Source organism: Myxine glutinosa, chromosome 4 (assembly GCF_964187855.1).
Source record: "Myxine glutinosa chromosome 4, kmMyxGlut1.1, whole genome shotgun sequence".
Classification (NCBI taxonomy): Eukaryota; Metazoa; Chordata; class Myxini; order Myxiniformes; family Myxinidae; genus Myxine; species Myxine glutinosa.
The window spans coordinates 88,309,526-88,335,094 of record NC_136264.1 but is presented as its reverse complement, the minus strand read 5'-3'; the positions used below and the strand labels follow the sequence as shown (position 1 = coordinate 88,335,094).

Here is a 25,569-nt window from a genome sequence, read left to right as displayed (position 1 = left end):
AATAGGCTTGTTCTTGTCACATAACCAACTCATCCCATAAGTCTAGTCGTAACTCGTCCACAACTTTTTAAAATATCATTTTATATCTTTTCACCCGATCTCTCAATGGTGAAGAATCATTTTAAATTAAATAATTATCGTATCTGAATCCATATTCAGATCTTCACCAAAATTGAATCGAATCGTCCTTGTCACACACCCAACCTCTCCACCAAGCTTTGTCTGAATCAGCCAACAACTTTTTGAGATATCCTGCTATGTATCGTTTTTGGCCCTATTTCCCAATGGTAAAGAATCACTTAATAATTTCTACTAGCCGGATCCAGATCTTCACCAAAATCTAATAAGCTCGTCCTTTTGCCAAATTCTGCCAAATTTTGTCCGAATCCGCCCCCAACTTTTTGAGATATCCTGCTATGTATCGTTTTTGGCCCTATTTCCCAATGGTAAAGAATCACTTAATAATTTCTACTAGCCAGATCCAGATCTTCACCAAAATCTAATAAGCTCGTCCTTTTGCCAAATTCTGCCAAATTTTGTCCGAATCCGCCCCCAACTTTTTGAGATATCCTGCTATGTATCGTTTTTGGCCCTATTTCCCAATGGTAAAGAATCACTTAATAATTTCTACTAGCCGGATCCAGATCTTCACCAAAATCTAATAAGCTCGTCCTTTTGCCAAATTCTGCCAAATTTTGTCCGAATCCGCCCCCAACTTTTTGAGATATCCTGCTATGTATCGTTTTTGGCCCTATTTCCCAATGGTAAAGAATCACTTAATAATTTCTACTAGCCGGATCCAGATCTTCACCAAAATCTAATAAGCTCGTCCTTTTGCCAAATTCTGCCAAATTTTGTCCGAATCCGCCCCCAACTTTTTGAGATATCTTGTTCACAGACAAACAAACAGGCAGACAGGGGTGAAAAGAAATCACCTCCATCCACCTTCAGTGGCAGAGGTAATGAAAGGTGTAAAAATATCCTCGGTGCATATCGGAATATTGTGAATATCTCATCCGTATAACCTTTTGAAAGCGCCCTCGTATGTTGTTACCATTAAACAAAGCACAATAGATACTGTTTATAAGAGTTTCGGAAGTAATTACAAGTACAACTGTTTATCTCATCTGAATACTTGCTTGATGTCAAGCTGAGTAAAGAATGAAGTTTTCTAATATCCAATCCAAAGATTGTCTCACCAGCCAAGTGAACCAGAACAGAGTTACCCTAGGCAATTTGAACTGTTCATTGCATTACATCATCTCTTTGCCTTCTTTGACAATGATGCATAGACCAAGATCTCATCTGAGAGAGAAAACCACTCTCGCTTGCTTGATAACATCATCAAGACCACAAAGCTATTAATGAGATAGATAACAATGCATTTCTGGTCATGGGAACAATAGCAATTGTATTTACACTTGACAGCGATCCAATTCCACTTGCCAAAGGTCCCATATGGGAAAACAGATACAGTATTTTCGAAGCCTGTTGTCTCGACTTGTTTCCCAGTGTCTTGAATTGGAATGAGGGTTGTGACGGCAGCTGATTCAGGAACCAAATGCGGATGGGCCTGTTTATGTTCCCATCTGAACTCCCAGCTCATCATCCAGGGGACTCGGGTCCAAATAATCTAATTAATATAATTAATGTAAAAGTACAATTATGTCCAATAATGTCTTTGTCCTGTAGGTGATTTGTGTACAAGCTTACTACTAGTACTACTTCTTTTTTGGCTCCAATTATTCCCATGTTATTGTGGAGTCGGTCAAAGAAAATTGTTGGGCCAAGTTTTTTATGAACCGGAAAATCTCAGGCTTAAAAAAAATTGTCGATGCACATTTTTTTAGACAAAACTGGAAATAGTTTTTTATTCATAATTCATAATTAATTAGTTATGACGTCATCAAACTTTAATACATAATTTTTTTTTTATCCGCCATCGCATCGCATTCGCTGCAACCGTAAAGGTCAGTGCAAGGGAGGCCATCTCGGATGCAGGAACATTTTGTGCATTGGCATTTACTCTGGCAGCACTTACGATGTACGTTCTGGAGTACACCCGGAGTTGCCGGAGCGTCGCACATCCAGTGTATCGTGAGGAATTAATTGTCAATCTTCCATCCACGATTCTCTGGACTTGGGGCACTGATTGAGGTGTCAAGACAACGACGAGAAATCACACACTGATACTTGCTGTACTGTCTCGGGCAATCTCTGATTGGTGGGAGAGCTTCATCGATTCGACATTTTATCGTGAACAGATTGTAATGAGCTTCCTCCTCACGCATTGTGGCTTATTGTAGAGATTGCAAATAAACTCTTCCAGACCAGAGAAAATGTCATCACATGGTATCCAACGCCAAGCTGCCTGAACATTTGTTCGACTGCGGGAGACTTCACAGGAGGGATATCATTTGCTTACCTCGCATAACATTTCCAATGGTATCTGAGATCAGGTTTCTGAGTGGAATCCTTGATCATAGCAGTGAATTCAATGGCAATGTTTCGCTCCTCAGTGAGTCCTCACCATCTCGGGTTTCCCATCTTTTAACACATTGACAATTGTTTTGGAAACTGATGTCAGAAATCAGTATAATAGGGCAATTTTCAGCAGGCACAATGTGCAAACAACACCCTGTGGCGGCCGCCATATTGGATCGAGGAAGCAGGAGACGGATGTCAGCCTACGCATGGACGCCGTTGATTGGCTGCTCGCCACGGTCACGTGGCAGTTGAGCACAATTTTTCGGCGGTTGTTCTCTCTTTAAAGTGCAAACAGAAACGCGGAAACATTGGTCATTCCTAATCTCAACATCATAAAGTACATCTGGTGTGAAAATTGGGTTGCCTAAATTTTTTTGCATCGAGATGACATCCTAACGATTTTGGGCCACGGTGCCTTACGGGAAGGGCAGAAGAGCTATCGCTGGCACCCTGACTAAATTCCAAATCCCTGTGGGTTAACTACTAGTCAGGTTCACTATGTCAATAAATTATATTTCGTTCAAAATCATGGTAGATTAGCAAACCTATACATTTTTGGAAAGGTTATAGCATAAGGAAACTAAAAATCAATGTTTACATTTGGAGAGATACTTGTATGGCGGCCATTTTGGATTTTCAAAATGGCCACTGTAAAATACATATTTTGTTCTATTTCTGCCTCTAATTACCCTAAAAACTTTTTAAAATATACTAAACCTATATTTTCAGGGACAAGGAATCCAATGAAAGTATCAAATTAGTGCTATGGGAAATGGTAAGACACGAATCAAAGGTTTTGAATTGCAAAATACTGTCTTTATATTCGCGGTAAGTTGCATAATCAAATACATGTTATCATTTTGTACAGGCAGTTAATAACATCAAAATGTGTCACAATAATTAATATCACCAAACATACACAGCCAGTCAGCAAAATCATATATACACATGCGGTCAGTATAACTTCACATCTACACAGGCAGTCAATGACAAAATATACACAGGCAGTCAATGGCATCAAACATACACGATTACAGAATATGCCATTTAGAGTTCGTCATCACTGTCCTGTGTGTCGTATCCGACAATATAGTCCGCATCGTTTTCACAGTCCGTTCCACACAAGCAAAGGTCGGTCAAATTGATTGGCAAATCGAATTGGTCGAATGGTCGATCGAATCCAATTCGATGAATCGAATCGAATCGATCGAATTGGTCGAATGGTCGAATGGTCGATCGAAGCGATTGGTCGAATGGTCGAATTGGTCGAATGGAATTGGTCGATTGGTCGAATTGGTCGAATCGAATTGGTCGGAATTGGCAAATGTAAACATTGATTTTCTGATTTTCCATGTAATAACGTTTCCAAAAATGTATAGGTTTGCTAATCTACCATGATTTTGAACGAAAAAACATAGTGAACCTGACTATACAGTTGGAGCATTGCGATGCCCGCACACTTTTGTGCATTGTGCTCTGAACCCGAGATTTGAACATCCACGGCCGCTTTGCCACGTGCTGCATACAAAAGAAGGTTTATTGTTTTTATTCTTGCTGAGTTATTCGTTTAAAGTTTTCCACTTAAAGTTTATTTACCCATTGAGTGAACAAAGATTACTGTTTTCTCTAAGTATAGAAAAAACATCACTGGGCTTTAGATCTTCAAGTGAAAATAACGTAAGGAAATCAAAAGCTGCAACGTGTTTACAATTTACTTTATCATTTCGTGCCACTCGGCTTGAGAGAATCCCAAAGGTTTTCCTGCATACAGTTCAGATGGCAGGAAGGAACCTATATTTGAATCTTCAGGTTAAGCTTGGAACTTTTAATAAAATGTCATGTTTATGTTTTTGTTCAGGGTGCTGAGGTTGTTTTGGGCAAACCACATTTATTTATCTCTAGCACTGAAGAAGGGTTAACGCCTGAAATTTGATCTATATTATTTTGATTCTCAAGGCGCATAGCACACATTTGCTTCCCACGGAGTATCGCATACTTTTGTCAAGCTTCAGTCAATAAAACATATTGCATTTGACCAACACGAGCCTTGACCAAGTCTTGCACTCCTCTATATTAAATATGCCTCACAAGTTATGTTTTCCCCAAACTAGATTTCTCTTCTGCGGTATCCATTATTTGTGGATAGTCTTGGACGAACGTTTCATCAACTACATCCAAGAACAATGGAGAAATCGGCACGGTATGTGGAATTTGAACTTGGGGTTACAGCAACATGAAACGAGGTTGCGGCACTCGGTAAATCAGGCTGGCCAACGCGTTGCTTTCATAACAGCAGTGAATCCTCATCCTGTGGCAGTGTACGCTGTGCACGTCAAAAGAAGCATCATTAGGAAAACTTATTCTTATTTGAACTGAACATGCTTCCCCACTTAATTTTCTGTTTTTACCTTTGAAAACAGATTGATGAAAACCTCATGAAACTACATTTTCAAACCCGCATGTCCTCCTTACATCAATACACCACATTGGTGCATACAACGCGCCAATGTAAGCTACAGTAAGCACACTCTTATGTTTGTTCAATCATAAAATACCCAATTCGAGAAGACTAAATAATCCTGAATAATGTACATATAGTGCTTGAAAACAATTATTCGACAGCAACTGTGCCGTCTGGAAAAATCTCAAAACATTTTCTCTTCTGCTTTCATTTCATGTGTGCTGATGGAGAAGGAATGTGTAAATAATTGTGACCATTTCTTTTTCATCAAATGCCGAACTTTACTTTACTGCTTGGTAAGGAAAACATAAATCGAGGCAACCCCAGCTGGCAACCACAATACATACTGTGCAGGCTTGTACTTTATTCTATTTTGGGGATATTTTTTGTCTGGCCAGACTGCAAAATGTAATCATGCGGCACCCATCCCTCTGTTTAATATATCCTTTGATAAAGTGTTGATATTTTAATATATATATATATATTTTGTATACAAGATCGAGGCTCATGTAAGAGCTAACATTAATCACAAAAAGACAAACTGACACATAAAACATAAGATAAAGGGATCGGCAGACAAGATGGGGAGAGAGAGGGAAGCACACAAGTGCAACAGTGGAAAACAGGGACATCGGGAGATCTGTGGGAGAGGGAGGGCTTGGGGGGGAGGAGGGAGGTGTCTAAAAAGTATTGATGAAACCATATTCCTAGTTGTATGAGCAATAAAATTGTATAATTGTGATGTATCCTAATAAAGCTTGGATAGTTGGGTACATCAATATTGCTTTAAAGGCATAAAATTTAAATCACTGCTCGAAGAAAACAAAACAAAACCCATAAAAAAGAATTTAACACAAAACGATACTATGGCTGACAGGTGACACCTGAAACTAATATGAATACTAGACTTCCTCCAACGTTCAAACAAGCTTACTTGTGCATAGTCGTCGTCCAGTTTTGGATTGTCATCGTGCAGGATGTAGTCTGGATAACCAATCCGTTCGATTATGGCCTCAGCCTGTGTGGAGACACCATAGGAATTGTGATTGTGAAGATTAACTCAAACTAATATTTTAACCGTGCCTTGTATATAATATGATGTGATCCACAGGGTGAGTCATAAGTCCCAGGACACGGTTTTAGCTGCTTATACAAGATTTGTTTATACCATCTACCAGGGTGAGCCAAAGGCCCCAGGAGTTATAACATATTACAGTAATAATAGAAACACATAATAACAGGAGTAATTATAATATATTACAGTAATACAACAATTACAATACCGGCACAAGATGTTGTCACGGCACAAGATAATTTTTCCCCATCTGCGGTGTAAAAACCGACGTAAAATACCATGTGTTATGGTGCCAAAATACCATGTTTTATGGTGCCAAAATACCATGTGTTATGGTGCCAAAATACTATGTTTTATGGTGCCAAAATACCATGTTTTATGGTGCCAAAATACCATGTTTTATGGTGCCAAAATATCATGTGTTATGGTGCCAAAATACCATGTTTTACGGTGCCAAAATACCATGTTTTATGGTGCCAAAATATCATGTGTTATGGTGCCAAAATACCATGTTTTATGGTGCCAAAATACCATGTGTTATGGTGCCAAAATACCATGTTTTATGGTGCCAAAATACCATGTTTTATGGTGCCAAAATACCATGTTTTATGGTGCCAAAATATCATGTGTTATGGTGCCAAAATACCATGTTTTATGGTGCCAAAATACCATGTGTTATGGTGCCAAAATACCATGTTTTACGGTGCCAAAATACCATGTTTTATGGTGCCAAAATACCATGTTTTATGGTGCCAAAATATCATGTGTTATGGTGCCAAAATAGAATGTTTTACGGTGCCAAAATACCATGTTTTATGGTGCCAAAATACCATGTTTTATGGTGCCAAAATACCATGTTTTATGGTGCCAAAATATCATGTGTTATGGTGCCAAAATACCATGTTTTATGGGGCCAAAATACCATGTGTTATGGTGCAAAAATACCATGTTTTATGGTGCCAAAATACCATGTGTTATGGTGCCAAAATACCATGTTTTATGGTGCCAAATGCTTCTTGAATGTGTTGTTTCAGTTCATCAACAGATGCCATGCGATGTTCTGCAACCCCAGCTTTGACCCACCCCCACAGAGCATAGTCATGAGTGGTCAGGTCAAGACTGAGCGGTGGCCACAGAAGTGTTGGCGAAGACCAACGGATTGGGAAAAATTTGATTGAGGTAATTTTGTCCCACACATGAATGATGCGCAGGTGCCCCCATCCTGCTGGAAACAAATCTCGTGGGCCAGTCCACATCGTTCAAGTTACCGACTCATTAAACAAGTAAGGACCAATGAGGTGGTGGGCAGATAACGCCACTCAAACCATAACATGTGGTGGATGGTCTTGCACTTCTTCAACATAATGTGAATTAGCATCACTCCAAAATAAACATTGAGTGGAGATGAACTGAGGTAAATACACTCATCACTAAACATAACCTTTGATCGTCCAGTCTGAAATGACTGATAAATTCACAAATGATAGTTGGTTTATATGGTTTAATGTGAAGGTCTTTCATTGTGTGATATGGACTGCAACTCTGCAGAACGTTTCCATAATGATTTTTTCAAAGATTTGGGAATGGATGTAATGTTTTGAATTCCCAAATAACAAATTTTTTGTCGTCCGCTGCGCTTGCTGTCAAGTACACGTCCAGCCTGAAATGACTTTTTCCCAAAGATGAATATTTGATTTTGACGGAGCTGGCTTTCAAAAATGATCCTCAAAGTCTTCCTGCTCCTGTTTCGTCATCTTGGTTGTGTCTCCTCTCGTGATACCACACCACTGCTACCAGACTCTCTTCCACTGTAAATGGACTGGTTTCTGCCATTGGTTTAATGTATTATTAGCCCCCGTTGTACTTAGATCAAAATGGGGGCTTATGGATTGGGTCTCGTCCGTCCGTCTGTACATGTGTCCACAACTATATCTCGGAGATGGATGGACTGATTTTGTTCATATTTGGCACAAATACACCACATGATCGTATACATATGCACATCATTTTGTTTCGTGATACGATCAGAGATGACCGACTGATAGACTGGCAGCCATTTTAGTTGCAAAAACCCGATGTTGAACACGTCCTCTACCATTTCTCGGACATGCATTTGCTGATGTTATTCAGACTTGCCACGCAGAGAACGAATGATGGGTTACATATTCCCATCATTGTCTTTCCAGAACATATCCAAGATGGCCGACTGGCGGCCATTTTGTTCCTTAAACGTGTCCTCAACCATTTTTGAATATGCATGGTCCGATTTTGTTCAAACTTGGCACAAACAGAGTACATGATGACATACACATGCATCTCAATTGTTTTGAGATCATATCCAAGATGGCCGACTGGCGGTCATTTTGTTACTTAAACGTATCGCCAACCATTTCTCGCCATGCATGGACCAATTTTGTTCATATCCAACTTGGCACAAAGATAATACATGAGAGTATACATATGCAGATTTTTTTTTGTAATCTGACCAAAGATGGTTGACTGCCGGCCTTTATCTCTGTCCAGAAAAATTACTGAAACCATGGGGGGTATGGCATTTTATGTCTTTTTCTTCGTGTTTGTATTTTTTGAAAAAAAAGAAAACAGTATAAATACATGGTAGAAACAAATCTTGTATAAGCAGCTTGCATATGTCCTGGGACTTATGACACCCTGTATATGAAGCTGTTTTAGTGGACAGACCTTTTCTTGAGCTTTGCTCTTTGTTTCCTGGTCCATCCAATTGATCTCAGCCAACTTCTCGATGAAAACCTCTCGTATCTGAGAAATCATAACTTCCACCTGTAAAGATGCGTTCTAATGAGCCACTTGATGTTGGAACTCAGATTTACACGATCATTATCCACATTAAAACATAAATACAAATGTAGATGAAGTACAGTATATGTTATTTACATATCTTCTTCCACCATATAAAACAGTGCCTGTTTGTACAGATGGCTGACCCCCTTCTTAAGGACGATTTGAGAAGGGTTTAGAGACCAATCTTTTAACACAACTGTGTGTTCACTATGGTCAAAAGATCCCGAGGACCCAAAATAACCCAAAATACACCAAAGACCCAAAAGAGCACGAAGACCCTTAATTACCCAGAGAACACAAAAGACCCAAGGACCTGAAATACCCCGAGACCCAAAATACCCAAGATCCAGAAGATCCAAAAGACCCATAAGACACCAAGGACCCAAAATAACCTGAGGACACAAATTACCCAGATGACCCAAAATACCCAAGAGACTCCAAAGACCTCAAAGATCCAGAGGACCCAGAAGACCTCAAAGACCCCAAAAAAAACAAAAGAAGAGTAATTACGTCTCTTCCATTGTAATTGTAGATGGTGACTTGCAAACCGTGTTGCTCAAGGACGGTGTACAGAAGTGTTTTTGCTGCATATGATGTGCAACGCACGCAGAGTAAAATGAGTGTTCATTTACGTCTGGAGGATGTCTAATAAATAAAGAAGATATAAGCACACCTGACACAAGGCCGACACTTCAGACTTTGGCATGCTCATGATGCTGTACCATCGAAATGAAATGTCCCAGAAGATAAAGATTATTGCGTCACATTTGAAAGTGTTTTAAAATAAATAAAAAACTCTTCCTACGAAACATCATATATCTTCCAGTTTCCTTGAATATTTCAAATAAAATAACTACAGCCTGTCATTTTTGATGGCCTTACAGACTCGAATACAAATATATTGCAAATGTACACAAAGCAAGAAAGAAGCAAAGAATGCTTAGATTTTAATGGCACTATATAAGGCATCCTTACATTTCATTCTCGAGTCACATAATTCCAAAAAATGATACAAATGACAGGCGCGGAATACTCAAAAAATGCGCAAACACAACACACGGAAAACGCGAACAAACCATACTAGAACTGGAATGTACGCCATTATCAGTGGTGACTGTGGATAGCTAGATATATATATATATATATATATATATATATATATATATATATATATATATATATATATATATATATATATATATATATATATATATATCAAGTAATGAACGGCGGTTGGGAATTATATCCACGACATCCATTTTTCCGTTCTCCAACCTATAGCTTTGTCTTTAAAAAACAACGTTTCGGCCAGCAACCCAGCGTGCGCCGAGCCTCCACTAGTGTTGCAAGTATTTTGTGTGTGTTTGAGCGGTGTATTGTGTTTTGTTGTCCGTGTTGCCTGTGTCGGCTATGTCCCACTTTGTCTTTGTCCTCCTCCCAGCATCGGTGTCTCTCTGGTGTATTTATGCATGAGAGGTCCATATGCCTGTGGTAATGCCACAGTCTCCTCTGTCAATGGTGCCCTCGTTTGGCCAGTGTGCCAGGCCTCCAGTATTCGCCTCCTGGCCTGGTTCGGGGATGCCGCCAGCACGTTCACATTGTCCCATAGAGGAACATGGCCCTGTAGTGGCTACCGCTGGGTTTTCACAATCGCCTTGCACCTATCAAGGATGCGGAGCGATCACCATGCCGGGCTCGTCCAGGACGCCCGGGCAGGCTCGCCCTCAACTTGCCAGGCCGCAGCCAGGACGCTGGGCCACGCCCCCTCTCGCCTTTCCTGGGCAAACGCTCCGGGATAATATGTATATATATTGCTGCCCGATAAACGGGCTTTTCAGAGTGCCTGAGTGTTTGGTTTGATTAAAGCAACTCGGATGAATTCCAGCTTTTTGTCGCGTCCATTATTCCGATCGACGTGGGAGCCCCAGCTCCTTCATTGGTGACCTACCGACATGGACACGGCAGTCGCCCTTAAACTGCCTACCTTCTGGGAGGCTCACGCGGCGGTTTGGTTCGCACAGGCGGATTCCCTGTTCGCCCTGCGAGGCATCACGGCCGACGACACCCGCTTCCACCATGTGGTAGCAGCGCTCGGTTCGGCCACCGCGGCCCGCGCCCTGAGCCTCCTCGAGAGCCCGCCAGCCGCTGACAAATACGGCGCGATTAAGAAGCTTCTCCTCGACGCTTTCGCCCTCCCATCGGCGGAACGCGCACGGCGCCTGCTCGACCTGCCAGAGCTCGGCGACACGCGCCCTTCCGAGCGAATGGACTACATGCTTTCACTGCTCGGCGAGCACTCTCCGGCATTCCTGTTCCGGGAGCTGTTCCTCCGTCAGCTGCCTAACCCGGTACGCCTCGCCCTGGCAAGCACGACGATCACAGATCCCCGGGCCCTTGCCAGAGAAGCCGACAAGATCTCCGCCGCAGGACAGCGCATCGCAGCGGCGACATTGGACCCACCGCCATCCGACGCAACACCCATGGCGCCCGAGCACCCGGCACGGTCGACGACCGAACTGCCGACGCAATTGGCGGCTGCTACACCGAGCCGACCACCTCCAGCACGACGACCGGGGCCTCCACCTGACCAAGCGTGGTGTTACTATCATGCCAGGTTCGGACAGAAGGCCCGGACATGCCGACCCCCGTGCACCTTCGGCAGGCCGGGAAACGGCCGGGCCGGCGTTCATTACCAGCCATGAGCGCCGGCCACACGGGCAACTTACTGTTCATCACGGATAAAGCGTCCGGACGGCGCTTCCTGTGCGACACCGGCGCCCAACTGAGCGTCATACCCGCCTCTGACCAGGACAGGCAATCCGCGGTTTGCGGCCCCTCCTTGGTTGCGGCCAACGGATCGACCATCCGCACCTTCGGCCCGCGCAACGTCACCCTCTGCTTCGGCGGCCAACGCTTTGCTTGGACGTTTGTAACCGCAAACGTGCCCATGGCTCTGCTAGGCGCCGACTTCCTCTGCGCACACGGACTGCTGGTGGACGTCCAACGGCGTCGTTTAATCAACGCCGAAACCTTCAGCTCCCTGGTATGCACATTGAGCAGCTCCGCGCCGACCGAGCTGGCATGCGCCGTCCCAGCAGCGAACGAGTTTGCTCGCCTGCTCACGGAGTTCCCGGCCCTCACGGGGCCGACGTTTTCGGCCGTCGCAGTACGGCATGGGATCGAGCACCACATACCAACCACGGGCCCGCCGGTCTACGCCAGGGCCCGCCGCCTCGACCCAGCCAAGCTCGCCGTGGCGAAGGCCGAATTCGACGCGTTGGAGCACCTCGGCATCGTGCGGCGCTCCGATAGCACGTGGGCCTCGCCACTGCACATCGTGCCAAAGCCGGGGGGTGGATGGCGCCCGTGTGGTGACTACCGCCGTCTCAATGACGCTACCACCCCCGACAGGTACCCGATCCCGCATATCCAAGACTTCTCCGCCCGTCTGGCGGGACGGGTCATTTTTTCGAAAATTGATCTCATACGGGGATATCACCAGGTACCTGTCAGGGCGGCCGACGTCCCTAAAATGGCAGTCATCACGCCGTTCGGCTTATTCGAATTCTTGCGGATGCCATTTGGTCTCAAGAACGTGGCTCAGGCGTTCCAGCGCTTGATGGATGGCGTGCTGCGTGACCTGCCATTCCTTTTCGTTTACCTGGACGACATCCTCGTCGCCAGCACGTCCCGGGCCGAGCACCTCCTCCACCTCTGAACACTGTTCGGGCGCCTCAGCGAGCACGGCCTCATTGTCAACCCGGCCAAATGCCACTTCGGCACGACGGCCGTTGATTTTTTGGGCCACCACATCACCAAGAACGGGGCCGTGCCGCTGCCAACCAAGGTCGAGGCCATCACCACGTTCCCGCGTCCCCGCACCATAAAGGCCCTGCAGGAATTCCTGGGATTGGTGAATTTTTATCACCGCTTTGTGCCCCGCGCTGCTCAACTCATGCGGCCCCTCTACGAAGCCCTCCGGGGCAAGCCGGCCAAGCACGACATCGCCTGGTCCGCAGCAATGGATGCGGCCTTCCAAAGCTCAAAGCGGGCCCTCGCCGACACAACACTGCTCGCTCACCCGGTGCTCAACGCTCCCATCGCCCTCACCACGGATGCCTCCGACTACGCGGTGGGCGCCGTACATGAGCAATGGGTGAACGGGGTTTGGCAGCCACTCGCTTTTTTCAGCCGGCAGCTCCGGCCGAACGAGCTCAAATACAGCACGTTTGACCGGGAGCTCCTCGGTCTACACCTGGCCGTCCACCATTTCCGCCACCACCTGGAGGGCCGACCTTTCACGGCGTTCGTCGACCACAAGCCGTTGGTTTACGCCATGGCCAAGGTCACGGAGCCGTGGTCGGCCCGCCAACAGTGCCACCTCTCCGCCGTGTCGGAGTTTACCACGGACATCCGGCACGTCGCGGGCAAAAACAACGCCGTGGCCGACTGTCTTTCCCGGGCCAGCGCGAACGCGGTCCACCTGGGCGTGGACTTTGCGCTTATGGCGGCGGACCAAACCACCGACACCACAGTGCAAACCCTCCAGGCGGCGGACACGGGCCTCCGCCTGGCCGACATCCCCTTCGCGGACACTGTCCTGCTCTGCGACGTCTCCCAAGGCCAGCCTCGCCCCATCGTGCCCGTCACCTGGCAATGCCGCATCTTCGCCTCCCTCCACGGCCTTTCCCACCCGGGCCGGAAAGCTTCCCAGAAGCTGGTGTCGGTGCGATTCGTCTGGCACGGCCTTCGTCGGGACGTCCGTGATTGGACCAGCACCTGCACAGCCTGCCAACGGGCCAAGGTCCACCGACACACCCAGGCCCCGCTGGCACCTTTCACCGTGCCCGAACGACGTTTCGACCACGTCAACGTGGATCTGGTGGGCCCCCTCCCCCCGTCACGGGGGTTCACACACCTGCTCACCATGGTGGACAGGACCACCAAGTGGCCGGAGGCCGTTCCCCTCGTCTCCACCACCACCGCCGACGTGGCGCAGGCTTTCATCGCCACCTGGGTCGCCCGCTTCGGCACACCGGCGGACATCTGGTCAGACCGCGGACCACAGTTCACCTCCGAGCTGTGGGGCGTGGTCACCCGCAACCTGGGGGTCAAGCTCCACCGTACTACGGCCTACCACCCCCAAGCAAACGGGTTGTGCGAGCGATTCCACCGCTCCATGAAGGCCGCGCTCATGGCCGGCCTTCAAGACGGCGGTTGGGCCGACCGGCTGCCGTGGGTCCTTTTGGGCCTCCGCACGGCCCCCAAGGAGGACCTCCAGGCATCCACCGCCGAGCTTGTCTATGGCCAGGCGCTACGCGTCCCGGGCGAATTCGTGCCCGACGCTACCAGTCCCTGGTCCGCAGCTCACCAGCGCTCGGACCTCCAGGAGGCCGCCCGACGGTTTGCCCCCGTGCCAACATCCCACCACGGTGACCCCCAGTCCTACGTCCCCCCAGCACTTCGCACAGCGGAGTATGTTTTTGTGCGTCACGACGCACATCGGGGGCCACTCCGGCCGCCGTACGACGGGCCCTTCCGGGTGCTGCGACGGGACGACAAGTCGTTCGTCATCGACATCGGCGGCAGGTTGGACCGGATTGCGGTGGACCGCCTCAAGCCGGCGCACGTGGACGTCGACCACCCACCACGGTTGGCCTTTCCGCCGCGGCGAGGCCGCCCCCCGTCCACGGTGCCCCCCACTCGACCGCCCACCACCACACCAGACCCCCTCCCACGACCCGCCAGGGGTCGCTTCGGCCGGGTCATCAGGACCCCCCTCAAATTGACCCTGCCGGTGCAAGTCGATTCTGGGGGGAAGTGTGTAGCGGCTACCGCTGGGTTTTCACAATCGCCTTGCACCTATCAAGGACGCGGAGCGATCACCATGCCGGGCTCGTCCAGGACGCCCGGGCAGGCCCGCGCTCAACTTGCCAGGCCGCAGCCAGGACGCTGGGCCACGCCCCCTCTCGCCTTTCCTGGGCAAACGCTCCGGGATAATATGTATATATATTGCTGCCCGATAAACGGGCTTTTCAGAGTGCCTGAGTGTTTGGTTTGATTAAAGCAACTCGGATGAATTCCAGCTTTTTGTCGCGTCCATTCTTCCGATCGACGTGGGAGCCCCAGCTCCTTCAGCCCGCCCTTATTCCATACTTGGCGATAGCAGATCTTTCTGGGTGATTACACTCAAAGGCCTTGTGGTGTTCATTAATGCGCTGGCCTAAGGTTCTTCCAGTCTCGCCTATGTATTCTCCACCACAGTCGCATGGAATGGTGTATACCACACCTGTGCAATCATTCGTTAGTCTTTTGTCTTTGACCTTGGTCAGTGCACGTCTCAAGGTGTATATAGGTTGGTAGTTAACCCTCACCCCGACCGGTCTCAAAATCCTGCCAATCCTTTGAGATACCCGTGGCACAAATGGTAGCATGCAGAAGCCCTTAGGTGGTTCCTGTGGCATGTCCAGGATTCTTGGAGCTGCCAGTACCATTTCATTTTTTGGGCAGAGGTGGTCTGGGTAGCCATTGGCTTTCAATACCCATTTGAGATGCTTGATCTCTCTCCTTTTGCCCTTCAAGGTGGACGGTATATTCCTTGCCCTTTTTACGAGTGTATTCACCACAGCTCTTTTATGGTGCAGTGGATGGCAAGATGTGAAATCGAGGTAACGCTTGGTCTGGGTGGGTTTCCTATACACTGCGGTACTTAAGCTTCCATTGAGGTTCCTCCTCACCAAGACGTCCAAAAATGGAAGCGACCCATCCTGTTCTTCCTCACAGGTGAATTTGATGGAAGGAAACATTCCACTGATGCCCTCCTGGATTGCATTAACAGCCGTGCTGGGGCAGATGACAAAAGTGTCATCGACATAGCGGTACCAGACACGTGGCTGTGTTGGGAGGGATGGGATGGTCCATGTTTCCAGCTCTTCCATCACCATATTGGCAACCACCGCAGACACCGGGGAGCCCATCGCAGTGCCGAACACCTGTTTGTAAAATGTGCTGTCAAAGACAAAATAGGTGGAAGACAGACAAGTGCTGAGGAGGTCACAAACGTCATCAACATTCAACTTGTCGGCTAGTGGAGGCTCAGCGCACGTGCTGGCGGCATCCCCGAACCGGGCCAGGAGGCGAATACTGGAGGCCTGGCACACTGGCCAAACGAGGGCACCATTGATAGAGGAGACTGTGGCATTACCACAGGTATATGGACCTCTCATGCATAAATACACCAGAGAGACACCGATGCTGGGAGGAGGACAAAGACAAAGTGGGACATAGCCGACACAGGCAACACGGACAACAAACACAACTACACCGCTCAAACACACACAAAATACTTGCAACATAAGCCGAGCATGGGTCGATGGTCACGAGGTCTCACAACACAGCTTTGTGATTGGTTGATAGAATAGGCCCACCCTCCCCCAGATATATCTGGGAGGAGGTGAACAAGGAACTTCTCTTGATGAAGGCTAGTGGAGGCTCAGCGCACGCTGGGTTGCTGGCCGAAACGTTGTTTTTTAAAGACAAAGCTATAGGTTGGAGAACGGAAAAATGGATATCGTGGATATATATATATATATAGTATATATATATTATATATATATATATATATATATATATATATATATATATATATATATATATATGTATATATGTATATATATATATATTATATATATATAATTATGTATATATATGTATATGTATGTTATGTATATATATGATATATATATATATATATATATATATATATATAATATATATATATATATAATATATATACTATATATATATAATATATATATACATACACGTGAGTCCTGAAGCTGCCCAGCTCCCCCCTGTAAGCAACCCCGTTCGCGCGACCCGCGGAAAAGATGTTAATTGCCGAGCATATATATATATATACTATATATATATATATATATATATATATATATATATATATATATTGTTGCGGACCTCACCGTCGGCCCTTTTTCCCCTTACCAAGGGGGATTAATCCCCTTGTGTGCGACTGACCGACGTGAGTCCTGAAGCTGCCCAGCTCCCTCGTCAGAGGCAGGTGAGCAACCCCGTTCGCGACCGCGGACAAGATGTTAATTGCCGACCAGATTAGCAGCCGCGGCACGAATCATTAGCAGAAACTAGACCCGATTCTGAAACGTTGGCCAAATCATGCCACAGGTATTCAATGAGGGAAAAGACAAGGACGAACGGATGTGAAGGAAACCAGAAGGTAAGGTAGGAAGAACAGGATTTATTACTAACTAATTATGTACAAGTCAAAAGTAACCAAGGAGGAGGAAAGAAACGAAAATAAAGACAGGAGTAAGACACAGTGCAAATATTAACTTATCTAAACAGGCTTAACTTATACCCCAGACAACATAAAGGACGGACGACAATCAGACTTACACGGGGAATGATGATAGGAATGAATGGCAGGAGGTGGATGGCTGGACGGACGAGGAGGTGGGATCACAAGGCGGGAAGGATGCGGGTGGTTGGTATCATCGCGCAGCTTGAGGTGAGCAGCCGCCGACCTTCCCCAATCGTATCCGCACGGCGGCGTTCTTCGCGGCCGCAACTGCCATCAACGCTCAAAGCTGCCGTCGTCAAAAGCTGCTGTGAATTCCGCTGCGGTGGGGTGAACTCGAGAAACGAGTCCGAGGTCACTTGGAGCTGGTGGGGGCTTCCTCGGTCATCTCCTTCCTCAATCGTCTCTCGTTGGGGGCATCGCGCCACGGGCTATATATGCCACGCCCTACCAAGCCATGACCACACCTTACCAAGCCGTGCCCACCGAGTCCTGGTTGGGCGCAAGGGCTTCCTGGCTCCACCTCCTGATGACGAGGTGCGGGCCAAGCCCGTAATGTAGCTCCTCCCCCTTCTTCTCCTAGGCTTGACCATGTGCGTAATGGCGGCAATGCAGTTGGCAATAGAGGCTTTGAGGGAATTGAAAGGGGATCTATCTTATTTCAATTCGGTGCAATGCAGAGTCAACCAATGGGAAACACAGCCTAAACTAATACACATAATAAGGAAATAACTATTTAGAAGGGTATATGGTGGCCTATGTGCTTGAGATGAATTAACTAAGGGGACGACCTATGATCTTTACACTTAAACGGAGGTATTTTCAACGATCATGACACTACTTACAATTGACAGAGGGTGATATTTACAACAATTCTCAAATCCGCAACTATATATATATATATATATATATATATATATATATATATATATATATATATATATATATATATTAGTAGTGTGTAAATTCTACATTTGGCTCAACATGAGGAAGTGCCTCCAAAACCGAAACTAATTAGCCTCAAACCGGAAGTGACACACCACAAACCGGAAGTGGCCAATTAATTCATTTTCAGATTTCACGAATTTCAAAAAAAAAAAAATTGATTTTCAAAATTTACAATTTTCAAATTTTCAGATTTCACGATTTTCCCAAAAAAAAAAAAAGCGATTTTCAAAATTTACAATTTTCACAATTTCATGATTTTCAAATTTTACGATTTCACGATTTTCAAAATTTTCACATTTTCATGATTTTCCCGATTTTCTCGAATTTCTAAAAATAATGAAATAATTATAACAACCAATTTTTAAACCTTGTGGTAAAAAAATTATTTTGTGAATATTGGTATTGCTAGTTTGTAAACATTTGTGAATATTTATGGCAGCAAATGTGAATCCCCATGGAGAACAAGCACGGACCCCCGTCGCAATCCGAGGGTCATGCGGTCGGTTACCCTCCATATAGGAACTCTCATCCCTTACTATTACAAACTAGTCCTTTAAATAAGAAATAATAATTTTTAAAAAAAATTGATTTTTAGTTTAAAGAAATATAGTATATTAAAATGGTGTATTGCTACGTTTCTGAACGTGAATATAAACATTATAAAATTCATGAGCTCACCCCCAAACACAGGGCTAAAGAGCTACAAATGATGGTTCTGCTTGATCGAGAAAAAATATATTGTCACGTTTGCAATAAGAAAGTCTTGAAGAGGAGCTATCCCACTCATCTTAAATCATTCAAACACATGGTCAAACTTTTACATACGATGGTCCCACTTGAACGAGAGAAAATATATTGTCTTGTTTGTAAAAAGAGGTACTTGAAGAATAGTTATCCTAGACATCTTAAATCCCAAAAGCACATAAAAAGTTATTTGGGGGGATGCACTGCTAGAGACATTGCTGGTATAATTCCACACTATACTAAAACAAAGGTTTTTGAGTTTAAACCCCCACAAACAACCACAATCAGTAGCCGAGGCGCTTGAAATAATCAAACCCAACGTTGAAGGATATGTAAAGAATATTACATATTCTTTGTAATATTGCTGAGATGAGAAGTCCTATTAAAGTGCAAATGGGAGTATGGCTGGAATTGAAAAAATTGGGTAACGAAGAACCGGGTAATGAAAAATTAAAGGTTAAAAGAGGGTGCTTTTATATGTTTACGAGGCCTTACTTTACCTTATCACTCCAGAATTTCTTGTCAACGAGCATTTATAATGACCTTATAAATCAAGAACAAGACGTAGAAAGGGTACTTGTGGGTAGCGGATTTACTATTGCTAGAATACTTTACATCAATTTACGCGTTATAAAATCAGACCCTCTTAGGGGTTCTTCTTACATTCCTTTACCGAAGGTTATACAATATAAAAAGGCGGTTATTAATGTTAAAAATAATGATCTTAAGTGTGGTAAATGGGCTGTTATTGCTCACAAACATCCTGCTAAAGATAATGCTGACAGGGTATCAAATTATGAGCCATTTGGGAAGGAGTTAAATGATGATGGTATAGATTATCCATTAACATTGAAAGGTATCCAGAAATTAGAAAAGCTGAATGACTTAGTTATTAATGTATTTGGTTTAACACCCGACAACAAAATTGAGGTGCTGCAAATTTCCGAGAACTACAAATGGGGTGAACCATTTATTGACCTTCTATTATTTCATTCAGAAGAAAAATCACATTATGCATACATCAAAATTTTTGAAAGATTAGTTTCTACACAAGTAAGAAAGAGTCGCGGTAAAAAATACATCTGTACGCGATGTCTTAACTGCTTTTATACTCCAGAAAGAATGGAAAAACACATCGAATTCTGCAGCAAGCATCCTGCCTGTGTAGTTAAACCACCGAAAGAAGGTACCCGGATAGAATTCAAAAATTTAGCCAAAGGTATAAAACACCCATTCTTGATATATGCCGACATTGAGTGTATCCTCGAACCGATAGATGATCTCACTTCAGGTTCAAACAAATCAGCCACGAAGAAATATCAAAAGCACACTATGTGTGGTTTTAGTTATTATATCGTCTCAATTGATGGTAGGTTAGATAAAATAGTAACTTATAGAGGAGAAGATGCTGAGGTTAGGTTTATAGAGTACATAGAGGGGAGGGGGACTGTAATTGATTAATGAGAATAATAAGAATAAACACGCCGATGATTCCTTTAACAAAAAAAGAAGAAACAGAATATGAGAGGGCAACTATCTGTCACATTTGTGAAACTGTGATGGATGAGGTGATTGGTGGTGATACAGTGATTGATGGAACGTTAGTTGGTGAGATGGATAAGGTTAAAGATCATTGTCATGTCACCGGAAAATATAGAGGCCCGGCCCATAATGATTGTAACCTTGCATGCTCAACACCTAATTTCATTCCGGTCTTTCTTCACAACCTTGCTGGTTATGATGTGCATTTATTTATTAAAGAATTAGCAAAGACAAAAGGTTATATCTCAGCAATACCTACCACGGATCAGGACTACATTTCTTTCACGAAAACAATCCCTGTAAAAATAAGATATAAGCACAAAAAAATAAAGATATAATCATTAGTACTCGCATCAGGTTTCTTGACTCGTTAAAATTTTTAGCAAGACCATCAAGCACCTTAGCATCAAATATTAAGGATTTTCCATGTTTGTCAAAGCATGTAACAGGTGAAAAAGAACTTAAACTATTATCACAAAAAGGCATATATCCTTATGATTATATGGATTCATTTGAGAAGTTTAAAGAAACACAACTTCCTCCTAAAGAAGCCTTTTATAATAAGTTAAATAACTCTCATATCTCTAATAACGATTATGCACACGCCCAAAATATTTGGAAAACATTTAATATAAAGAACCTTGGAGAGTATCATGATTTATCTATCTATAATTCCAGTAATCTCTGTATGTGTGTTTGTTTGTTTGTCTGTGACCGCTGTTTCTCGACAACCACGGGTCCGATATACTTTAAACTTGCCAGGTATATTGCTGGGGACCCGAGGATGTGCCTTTTCAAGGTTTCATATTAATCGGACAAGTACTTACCGAGCTATGTCCAAAAAACGATTCAACCAATCAGAGAGCAGCGAGCTATCGCATGTGCCGAACGTGGCGAACACACTCTGCCTCGGACGGCACATTTCAGAGCGTATTCATTTATTTCACGTTGGCAAACTATGTTGCCGCTATGTTGGCGTTAAACTATGTTTTAAAACTAATTAAAACTACTTTGCGATTCATCGTAACTGCGATTCGTAACTGCCGTTCGCTTTGGCTTTGCGAATGGACCAAACCATTTCATGTAAATAGAGGGGGGGGGATTGTCACCGTACTCGCAAGCCGTTCGCTTTGGACCAAACCATTTCATGTAAATAGAGGGGGGGGATATAATTTTAGATATAGATATAGTACGGGCATGCCCTAGTACCCTAAATCAGGCATATCATACCCCCATTTAACAATTACCATATTAACAATACCCACCTCTTTATAAAGTTTGATTGTAAGTGGTACGTTAAATTTAATGCGAAAAGGTGTATGGTCTGGAGAGCCTGGCATTGTGACTGTAATTTCTACTTGTTTGTCATAACGTGCTGTTTTCTCTTGGGATATATATTGTAATACATCACCTAATCTCACCAAGTCGTTGTTACCCGTGGGGCTCGGATAATTGATTAATTTATAACCATTTTTCATATTAAGATTTTTAGTTATATCATATTTCTGGCGTTCAACTTGTGCCTTTGTATAATAATTTCACAAATCAACAGTCACCTCTTGAGATCCCCTAAAGATAGAACCGTCTTTTCCAATGTAGGTCATTTTAAATAAGAGTAAAAATAATATCAGAAAAACTTTCATTATTATTGAGGTGAAATAATACGAATAAACATAATTGACCACAACATTTAGAATTTACTTCTTGGACTTGAAACGTTTGACAAACATTCTTCCCCTTCAGTAGGAATTTAATTACTTCAAGAGGCGGCGGAAGTCCGTAGCTATCAAAATAGTATTTATCCCCGTCATTATAAATATAAGTCCAATAAGATCCATTCCCACTATTATCTTCTAAATTCATTATAATATTCTTTGTATTTTTGGGCAACTTTGGTAATTCATCCCTCATACAAATACTTACGTTATTGAGGTTTAGCTGTTTACAATATTTACAGAGTTCTATATTTGATGTTGTATTCTTTCCAAAATGTTTAAACCACTCCTCCATTTTATTTTCGAAAATAAATTTTCTTTTTATTTAGGAGAAAGATATAATCCATTACCTCTTTTAGTTAGTTTTACACACGCCTGTGCAATAGAAGAAAGCATATCTCTGACTAACGCTCTCGCCCTATCAGGTAGACTTTCAAGCCTTTCAGCAAAATCTACAATTACTCAACCTCCACTACGTTTTTTCTCCTCCAATGCCCTGTTATGCCTTTCCAATTATTTTTGGGCTGCCAGTTGAGCTTTCCTTTCGTTAGCAGCTTTTACCGCTTCCGTAAGCCCACCTGCCACAGTTCCCGCTGCACTTACAGCACCAACAATTAAGGGGATTAGGGATAGAAGCGGAAGAAATCCTCCTGTTATTTCCTTTTGTGAATATTTCTTCAACATAGGTTTTGACATTTTTAAACTAAGTGAACCGGCGCTATTTAGTTTTTCCTCCTGCACTTTTGTGAGCAAAACACTAATTCTCATATCATCCTTTCTTTGAATTGTACGGACATTAATCGTACAAGGTTTTTTATTTTGGATACAAGACAATAGTTTATCGCGATTTGTTTGATTAATATATACTGTTGCGGAGATGAGGACTGTATTTTTTTTGATTGTGTGCTGTATTATTATTATTATTGTTTATTCTGCGCCCCCCTACCTCCGGAGCTGTGTAAAGGTGAAAGGGCATCCCATAATTAGTCCACAAGCATACACGTCAGCCAAGTAATAGAATACCCCTGTTGATAGTTATCTCTTATTCTGTGTTTTAGGGTAAGGCTGTGTCTCCCATTAATTGAAGTACTCCATTGCACCAGTGAAAGAGAATAGATCCCCTTTCATTCCCATCCCCAAAATCCCCATTTCCTTCACATCCCCTCTCGTCATTGCCGAGCCTCGATTGCCCATATTACATCCCCTCCAAAACCACCATTGACCATGTGCTCGAGTCGGGGAAGAAAGGCGTGTCTCCACCTCGTCATAGAGGGGAAGAGGGGCGTGCCCGCCCGTCGTCATCAAGGGCGGAGCCAGAGGGTCGCGCGACCAACCAGGGCCGAGGTGAGCACCCCGATGGGCGTGTCCAAAAGGCCGGCGGCTTAATCGCCGGAGGCGTTATAAAGGCGCGCACGCAGGAAGCAAGTGAGTTGGTCGCCAAGAGAGTCGTGAGGAGTCAGTCAGTGGAGTCGGTGGTGGTGGTGGTCAGTTGGTTGCGTTGGTTGCGGTGAGGAGTCGGTGGTAAAGAGTGAGTGGACCAAGAACGAGTGGAGGGTTTGGACCAGACGCGTCCGACGAGGCCTGGCAAAGCACGCGACGTCCACAGCAGCCAAAACAGCAGCGTGGGGCCTGAACGGCGGCTGCTAAACGCACCGGTTGTGCTGCGGGACCCCCTTGGACACACCTCCTTCCAGCCATCCACCTCCTGCCTTTCCATCCTTCTTGTGTACGTGAGTTTGTTCTGTTTGTTCTGTCCTGAGTTAATTAAGTCTGTATAAGCTAGTATTTTCCCTGTGTCACCTGCGTCTTATGTGCTTGTAAATAAACGTGACTGCTTTCTTTTTGCTTATGTGTGTAAATAGTCAATAAATTCAGTAGTATTTCCAAACCTTTTTGTCTTCTTCTTCTCCTTCACATCCATGTCGCCTTTGTCTTTTCCCTATTGACTAGCTGCGGTGCGATCCGGCCAACGTTTGGGTGGAATCGGGTGAGTCGGGGATCCTGTTAGGTCGCGGTAATACACCACCGCTCGGTCAATATAACATCTGTCCGCGACCCGTAACAATTGGTGTCTGGGAGTGGGATTCGAGGCCCGAACCAAATTTTTAAAAACGTCTAGAAAAAATTTGGTCAAAATTTGGAGCGGCCGAAATTTGTTTTGTTTTATAAAACCCGAATTTTGAAATCGCGCCATGGCTGGTCAAGGCGACGGGATGCCGGTGGGAGAGATAGACGGGGTAGAATCGACCCAGGACCTTGGGGAAATGTATGTGGAGGAAGGAGAGGAGGAGAACATTGGCAATGTGGTTGAGGGGGTATCAGGTGCACAAAATGGCGTGCTCGCGCACGTGGGTGAAGAGTCCCAAAATAGCGGCACAGTGGAGGGCGAGCCCGCGGTGGCGGCTGGGGACGCTGGGCAAACCGGGTTTGACCTCAGATTATTCTTGACCCAACTGAATGCAAAAATGGATAGTATGGGGGGCCAAATGGGGGCAACGAAGCGAGGGGTACCAATGCCCAAATTGGGGAGTTAGACAAGAAATTTGGGAAGTTAGACAATAATTTTGAGGGGTTAGACAACGGGATAAAAGAGGTGAAAAATGGGTTAATGGGGCTAGAAAATAGGATGGAGGACAAATTGCGGGAGATAGGGGAGCAATCCGCCAGAGAAATTAAACAAATGGGATAGCAGATAGAGGAGGTAAAAATCGGGGTAGAAACCAAACTGGATGCTCAGAGGGATGAATTGGGACAGATGAGGGTGGCATCTACAAAGGAGATGGAGGAGATGAAAGAGGAGATACGACGAGGTGTAAGTGAGGAGGTTTCGGGGCTACGCGAGGAGGTAAAGCGAGGTGAGAAGCGTATGGAGAAAGAAGTGAGGAATAATACGGCTAGGTTACAGGGGGGAATAGAGGGTCTGACGGAGGAGGTGGAACAGCTGACAGAGGGACAAAAAGAATTAGTGGAGCAGGTTCAAAAGAACACTGCGGTACTAGGAGGGTTAAAGGCAACACAAAAAGAAATTAAAAACGAATTAATAGCGACACAGAGGCAATGTCAGATGGTACGTGAGGAACTGACAATGAGGGTGGACGAGGTGACAGAGATAATGGAGACAAAGGACCGGCAGGTGAGGATGCACATAGAGACGGTCACGGTAGCCTTAGAGGACGAACTTGAGGAGACGCACCGAGAAATAAAAGAGGTTAAACAAAAATTAGAGGAAGTGGAAGAAGAGGTGAGTGAAATTAAGAAGGGACGGACAGAAACTAAAAGAGAAATCCAGGAGGAGGTGATGGAATATGTGCAAGGTCGGTGCTCAACTCATGATGTGCTGCTCACTAACCAAATAAAGAGTTTGCAGGTGGCAAAGGAGGTGCGACGACGAGGTACGGAGGTGAGTGGCAATGTATATGATGTGAGGAAAGCTTCAGTCGGCTTG

General features: G+C 44.7%; 2 protein-coding genes across 5 annotated transcripts in view; one reads left to right on the top strand and one right to left on the bottom strand.

Annotated features, from left to right (window-relative positions):
* The window catches only part of LOC137415320 (membrane metallo-endopeptidase-like 1), a 176,668-nt gene that overhangs the window by 33,329 nt on the left and 117,770 nt on the right, over positions 1 to 25,569 (bottom strand). For both annotated transcript variants that reach the window (XR_010982046.2, XM_068100906.2), the window contains exons 14-15: positions 8,724 to 8,822; positions 5,883 to 5,966 (exon numbers count right to left, since the gene is read on the bottom strand). Coding sequence is in view for 1 of the 2 variants with exons in the window: in XM_068100906.2 (XP_067957007.2) it covers positions 5,883 to 5,966; positions 8,724 to 8,822 (183 nt within the window). In the remaining variant the exon portion in view is untranslated. The remainder of the gene's footprint in view (positions 1 to 5,882; positions 5,967 to 8,723; positions 8,823 to 25,569) is intronic.
* The window catches only part of LOC137415321 (uncharacterized), a 189,520-nt gene that overhangs the window by 97,078 nt on the left and 66,873 nt on the right, over positions 1 to 25,569 (top strand). Inside the window, exons 1-2 of one of the 3 annotated variants that reach the window (XR_010982049.2) lie at positions 4,599 to 4,687; positions 7,058 to 7,202. The exons of 1 other annotated variant lie outside the window; for it this stretch is intronic. The gene's annotated coding sequence lies outside the window, so the exon portion shown is untranslated. Of the gene's footprint in view, positions 1 to 4,598; positions 4,688 to 7,057; positions 7,203 to 25,569 lie in introns of those variants that run through there. One more of the 3 variants, XR_013623100.1, reaches the window with a different exon arrangement.